This window comes from Falco naumanni, chromosome 15 (genome assembly GCF_017639655.2).
Source record: "Falco naumanni isolate bFalNau1 chromosome 15, bFalNau1.pat, whole genome shotgun sequence".
NCBI lineage: Eukaryota > Metazoa > Chordata > Aves > Falconiformes > Falconidae > Falco > Falco naumanni.
The window spans coordinates 15,106,689-15,113,218 of record NC_054068.1 but is presented as its reverse complement, the minus strand read 5'-3'; the positions used below and the strand labels follow the sequence as shown (position 1 = coordinate 15,113,218).

General features: G+C 43.3%; 1 protein-coding gene across 2 annotated transcripts in view; it reads right to left on the bottom strand.

Annotated features, from left to right (window-relative positions):
- Window positions 1–96: 96 nt before the first annotated feature.
- The window catches only part of LONP2 (lon peptidase 2, peroxisomal), a 43,252-nt gene continuing 36,818 nt past the window's right edge, over window positions 97–6,530 (bottom strand). Inside the window, exons 13-15 of one of the 2 annotated variants that reach the window (XM_040615410.1) lie at window positions 3,686–3,893; window positions 2,237–2,427; window positions 97–477 (exon numbers count right to left, since the gene is read on the bottom strand). In XM_040615410.1, the coding sequence (XP_040471344.1) occupies window positions 256–477; window positions 2,237–2,427; window positions 3,686–3,893 (621 nt within the window). In that variant the 3' untranslated portion in view covers window positions 97–255. The remainder of the gene's footprint in view (window positions 478–2,236; window positions 2,428–3,685; window positions 3,894–6,530) is intronic. The other variant, XM_040615411.1, reaches the window with a different exon arrangement.

Genomic DNA, 6,530 nt, shown 5'->3' with positions numbered 1-6,530 from the left:
CAGCTTTCTCATGCTTGAACCGACCAGGAAATGAGTATTTCTTTTAAGATTCTTTGCTGATGATAGTAAAAGGCAGCAAATGCTGGTAAAACGTGGTTTGGGGTTGTTAACTGCTGAAGTAGTAGTTTTATTTTGATTGCATTTACACCCGCGTTTTAAACAATCAAGTTTAGCTCATACTTCTGCTTCATACATATGTAGCTGATTGTTACTGATCTCTTACATTTGATACAGAAGAAATCTCAGGCTGGCTGCTTAAAGTTTGCTATTCAAGCGCTCAACTCTGGGCTTAGCTGCAAATCCTCCATCAAAAGCTGCATTAAGGACTTCATCTAGACAGCTTGCCGTAACAAAAGTCAGATCTTGCCGTACGTTCGCTGCAATTTCTTCAAGATCTTTTTCATTTCTTCGAGGAATGATAACTCTCTTCAGGCCAGCTCGGTGTGCTGCCAGGACTTTGTCTTTAATTCCCCCAACCTAATAAGGAGAAGAAATATACATCAAAAAAATGCAAGACACTAATCCAATACAGTAATTAGTGTAACAAATCACATCAGGAGTTAAATTTAATGAAAGGTTCTCCCTCCCCCAGTCATTTAGGAAAGCAATTAAAAATGCAGCCATAGTTTTAGCTCATTATATGCTTAATGAGGAAAATATGTTAATAAGTTACAGTACTCTTTCTGTAACACTTCATTCTAATTTTTTTTCCTCTTGTTATTAATCTAGCAATGCAGATACAAGAGTATCAATAATGGAAAAGTCATCATTTTTCAGGATTTTGTTTCCCCTTAAGGCCGTTTTTCCTAGCGCAGTTGTTTCATATGGTTCACTGAAAGCCTGTGCCTGCGTTAGAACAGAAAATTTTCAAGACAGAGGCAGTAATACGTTCTGGGGGAAAATGGTCTTGCAGACCCGTGCTCCAACACCGCAGAGAGGGCTTTGCGCTGGAACACCAGGCGTCACTGCAAGAAGCCACCTGTGTGAGTTTGTAACGAGATGTAAAGAGGGGTTTTAAATTACTTTCCCTTTTAGTCATCAGCTGTAGCTTCTTCCCCCTTGAATTCTTTTCTAATCCTAGGTGAAGACCACCTTACAGAAGGAACCTGTAATTTTACAAGGCTTTAGCAGAAGGGGAAGCCGTGTGTTACAGCGCCAAGGGCAAGATTTAGGCTGCCGTACCACGAGGGAGTAGTGAACGGCAAGTCCTTGTGCTGGCCCCTCTAGGCGGGACGATGCTGCGTGCTTACCGCACGGCTGCCAGGCGGCAGGGGCGGGTAACAGCGTTCGCGTGCATGAAGTGATGCTCTCCGCGAGATTCCAGGCGCCATTCCGAACGAAGGCAAACCTGGTTGAGCAGGTACCTCATTTCTGCACCCACCTTAACAGGCAGAATTTGGTCACTGGTGCAATACAGGTGGTTTACTGGGAAGGCAAACTTGCACCAGATCAGTTAATGCTGCATTTATTTTTCACTGGACCCTTGAACAACAGGCGGTCTTGTCAGTCTTAACTGCTAGCAGAACACTGGTTGTTTCAGAGATGCTTCTAGCCTGCTGCCGTGTCATGTTCTCGCTGGTTTGCTCTACTGCATGAAACAAAGTATTTCCAAATTATCCTTCCTTTGTCCATCATTTGACATGAGATGGTAACTCCTGTATCTGCTTAATCACTTGGTTTTGAGGAGCAAATGGAGCCTGGTGTATTTCTTTGAAAACTGTCCTTTGCCCTCATGGCTTTGAAAAATCTTTATGGGAACGCAGTTCAGCTGAACTAGATACAAGGAAACAAAATCTAAAAATACATACATAGAGATGGTTTCAAGAATCACCTATACACAATTGTAAAAGCTTTAAGAAATAACTTTTCAAAGAAACTGGAAAGACTGCCGTGGGAATAGTTTGAGAAAGCGTGTTTAGAAATTGCAATACCTATTTTGGAACCATCTTGAATTTTAAGATGTCCGTATTTCCTCTCTAACGAGCCCTTTTAACGTGCTTTCCCTGAAAACAGCATCAGGGCTATAGTTTTGCTGTGAAATGCAGAGCAGAGGGAGGAGCGGTACAGGAGGAGGAGCTGGCTGCCCTCAGCCTCTTACCACTGCACCAGAAGAGACTGGATTGCTGCTAAGGAACGATCCAGCAAGACTTTGCTTTTGTAGCTGGCTACGAACAGATTTTATATCCAGAACAGGGAGAATTAATACAACTTAGGTCTTTACTCAGATGATACTTACTGGAAGAACAAGGCCTCTTAGTGTAATTTCTCCTGTCATGGCTACATCTGAGCACACCAGCCGCCCACTGAAGAGTGAAGCAAGACAGGTTACTATGGTAACACCAGCAGATGGTCCATCTTTTGTGACAGCTCCAGCTGGGAAGTGCAGATGGATGTCAGTGTTGTCAAGGAGATCAAAACTTCCAGAAGCTTAAGAAAAAAAAAAAAGGGGTTTGAATGTGAAAAATCTAAACCCATTTTGTTCCTGGTCTTATTTTAAAAGCCCCCCCCGAGAACTAAAAGTCTTAGCCCTATTTTTTAAACAGTAGGCTGAAAAAACACTCTATTGCAGAAGCCCTAGAAAAACAAACAAAAAGAAAACCCAAGCGGCTTTGCTCCATCCAGGTTCCTAGACAAAACCGTAACAAGTTAACCGATAAGCTTGGCATTTGCATGCACTGGGAAATTCAGAGTGGGGATTAATGTAGAAAACAAGGAATCTCTACCCATAATTGTAAGGTTTTTTTAATGTCCCAAACCATAAATGTCAATTTTCGGAGAACATACTGCCAAATCAGCACTCCACAGAAACGCAGCATTAACCAATATTATCACGTAAATCTCTCATTTAGATCTTTTCACCTTACCTGACCCTGCAGGACATCACAGCACAGACTAGAGGTAAATGTGTACACAGCTTACGCCAGCAGCACTTCGTACAGCGGTTCAGCCTGGGCTCACCTGTCTGAACTGCCACAAGGAACAACAGATACTGGACAGTTCTCTGACTCCAGCTGACGGTGAAACCAGCAAGCAAGTTTCCAGAACTCTTGGGGGGGTTCACGCAAAAACCAAGAGTTAAAAGTTTCTTGCTAAAGTCTTTTTAAGCTGCAGTTAACAGCTACCGTACAGAGCCAGCGAGTGCTCAAAATACTAAAACTTATACCACGAAACCCTACCTTTAACAGAAACGGCGTCTTAATTTTAGAGGAAGACTACAGCCTTGTGTGTCTCGAGTGGGAATGAGTAAGAGGTGGTGTCTGCCACAGCTAAGGAGCAGCACCTGGGCACAGGCCGTCCCCAGCCCTCCGGGTTGTTGCAGGGAGGGAGAATCAGCAGAGAAGCTTGTACCCTGCCGCGCCTGACCCGTGTGCCAGGCCACTGACGCCTCAGCCTGCCAGCAGTCAGGGAAGGAGCTACAAACCAGGAGCTCCAGAGCTGCTTTCCTGCTCGGCGTAGCACTGATGGCTGGAAAACCCTTTCTCCGTTAAGGCAACACTTAATACATTTCCACAATGAGTACAAGTAACTTCCACTGTTACTCAGCGATGTTACAACCTGCTGAATTATTGAACATACCAAGTTTTAGGACATTTAATTTCCATGCAATATTAATGCTTCCTTTATGTGCATCCCTACAGTCTCCATAATGCAATACAGCTCTGCCCTGCCCTCTCCCCCATCCTACCGTTGGTCAGCTGGTATCTCTTTGCATTGCTGCGCAACCAGCTAATTGCAAGATGCGCCGACTCCTTCATCACATCTCCGAGCTGACCAGTCAAAGTCAGCTGCCCTTCTCCATCCATGCGACTTGCTTCCACAAACATGATCTCTCCCCCTAAGGGAGTCCAAGCCAAGCCTATGGCTACTCCTGGCTGACTTAGGCGTTCAGACACCTGAAGGAAAACAAGACAGGAAACAGTTCAGAAAACAACTGTAACAAAACTATTGCAAAAACAATTTCACAGTTGCCTTCAAAGCAACTGTATCCGCTCAAACACAAAAGTGAAGCCTAAGTGATCTCTCCTTTTTTTTTTTTTTTTTTTTAAATGCAGCAGTAATTCTGCATTATGTGTAAACATTAATTACAGAATCAGAGCTGTATGTGGCTGCTTAGCTTAAGGCAACGGCAAACATCTGGGTATATCATTCCTGAAACCTTCCCCACCCCCAACAGTTCAATGAGACTCTTTCTCTTCAAAGGACTTCAGTCAATCCTGACCGAATGCTTACATGACTTAATCCATCTGCTAGAGGTACATTTGCCCCGACTCTGTTACTTATACGAACCAGCCAGCTTTGCTCCCAAACGTTACCTAAAAGCCCTTTTAAAGGTGGTTGCACTGCCCAAATTACTGTCGGACAATGCGCTGATTTTATTCATTGCAAACATTTATAAAGTTTTGAATCATGAAAACACGGGTCTGCGAGCAGGCTCGACGTGAAAGAGGATGGGACATCCTGCTAACCCCCGTTAGTAATTACCAGTAGTTAAGCAAGCTCTACCCACACAAGACCATGATCTACTTATCTAAGAGTCTGCCTATGCCCAGCTACTGCTGAGAGTAAGAGGCCTCCAAACCCCACTCTCCCATGTTAGGAGAAGGAAAGAGGCAGGATGTTTCCATGAAAGTTCCAGGTTTTGATTTTTTCTTTTCCCTTTGTCTGAGAGATTCTTTTAGAATATACAGAAAGTCCTTTTGTTTTCCTGAGCTTCAAGGAGTTGAAGAAACCCCGATGAAAGATCACACAGCTATTCAGCATGTTCTGAAGTACTAAGTTATGTATTTATTACAAGGCAGAGAAGAAATTGGATAAATTTTTACTGTGCCAGACGGTGACTAGAGCAAAAGACAAACACTCCTTTGTAAAATAAAGCGATAGGCCCATTTCAAAATAATTTTGTCTCTTACTGAGATGCAGAATTGAAAGTCCATTTGATTAATTCCTGAAAGGGATTAATCCTTCATTAAACTGTTTAAAGAATTTAAAGAAATATTTCTTGGATAGAAAACCAGTCAAAAGGAGCCTCACAATAGAACCATACTAAAAGAATTCCAATTCTGAAATCTGCATTTTAGTTGCATTAAAATTTGACAAACTACTTTTGTCCCTTCTAAGCGTAATTAACATTCCATTGTAACTACCTGCAAATTCGGAGCAACAGACGGGTTTTTTTCCTCTAGCATCAACTCGTTCTGCCCTGCAGAACTTACCAGAATCTTACGCTTTCATTTTGCTTCCTTCCGAGAGTTAGCAGAGAAGTAAACTAACCAGGCTCGGTACCGACACTGAAAAGGCAAAGCTCTGTGCATGCGAAGCTGACTTGCTTTTAACCATCAGCCCAGCTGCAAAATCAGCAAAACCTGTACAGAAGGCGGCACAACCGCGTGCCTTTGGTCCAGAGGCAGAAATACCTGTACAGCCCTGCTGTGGGCTGGCCGTATTAGAAATACTTTGATTTCTAAGCTCCAAAGACAGTAAGTTACCAAGTATTCTCAGCCCCTTACTGAAACTCTGTAAGCCCACTGGAAATGCTGCTGCAAGAAGTCCCCAAGCAGTACACAGGCCTGAAGTTTTCCAAGTCAAACAGCAGCAGTGGATTACCTAAGCAGAACAATATCGTCTTCCGTGAGATTACCAGAACAAGAATTCCCTTTCTAAATGGGAGACAAACATTAACATTTCAATATTAGGCTGAAATCCATCCACATCACAAGAAAAGAATCAAAATCAAGACCATAAAGTTGTTAACGCTCAGTTCCTCCTTCCTGTTTCACAAACAGAAAACTGCTTCCTTCGTGCCGTAAGAGTGAACAACTATTCACTCTACAGCTGCTGCCTCTAGTTACAGGCCAAAAAAAGAGTGCACATTTGAAAAAAAATAATGCTCATTTACAAACACACAAGTAGTACTACTTGTAGCTGTAGACAGTGCAGATAAATGACAGAAACAAGTTTCTCATGCAAGAGAATTAGTTAATCACAGAAAAGCTTTTAAAGGCCTACAAAATGAAATTAAACATACATGCTTCTTGTTACAATTTCTGATTTTGTATTACATGCTTTGCTAAATGCTCTAATGGACCATCAAGCGCTATCATCCTGTAAGTTTGACAACTAAGATTTGAAATGTGCCCCCCGCTCAGGATCACGGTTTCTTGGTTTGAGGGAAATGGGCACACGGCAGAGGCACAGTGCCGGCAGCACCAGCGCTGACTATAGCAAAGCTGTGCTGGGCCAGGAGCTCCTGGCGGACACAGCACTCCAGCTGTCAGGAGGGACAAGCAGAGCGGCCAGCGGGACTGCTGCTGCGCTCCTGGATCTAGCTGACCAGGTAAGGTAGTCACCGTACTTACCGCACGCTAAAGCGAAGGAAGCCACACAGCCCCTCTCCTTGGGTCTCTTGTGGCTCTCGGTTACCTACGTGTTTTGAACGACATCCCGCCGTGTGCTGTTAATAGCATAATTTAGCTGGAATGGACATTTCTTTTTCCAGCATTTACAAAAGTTGTACATAATAAAGTATTTCA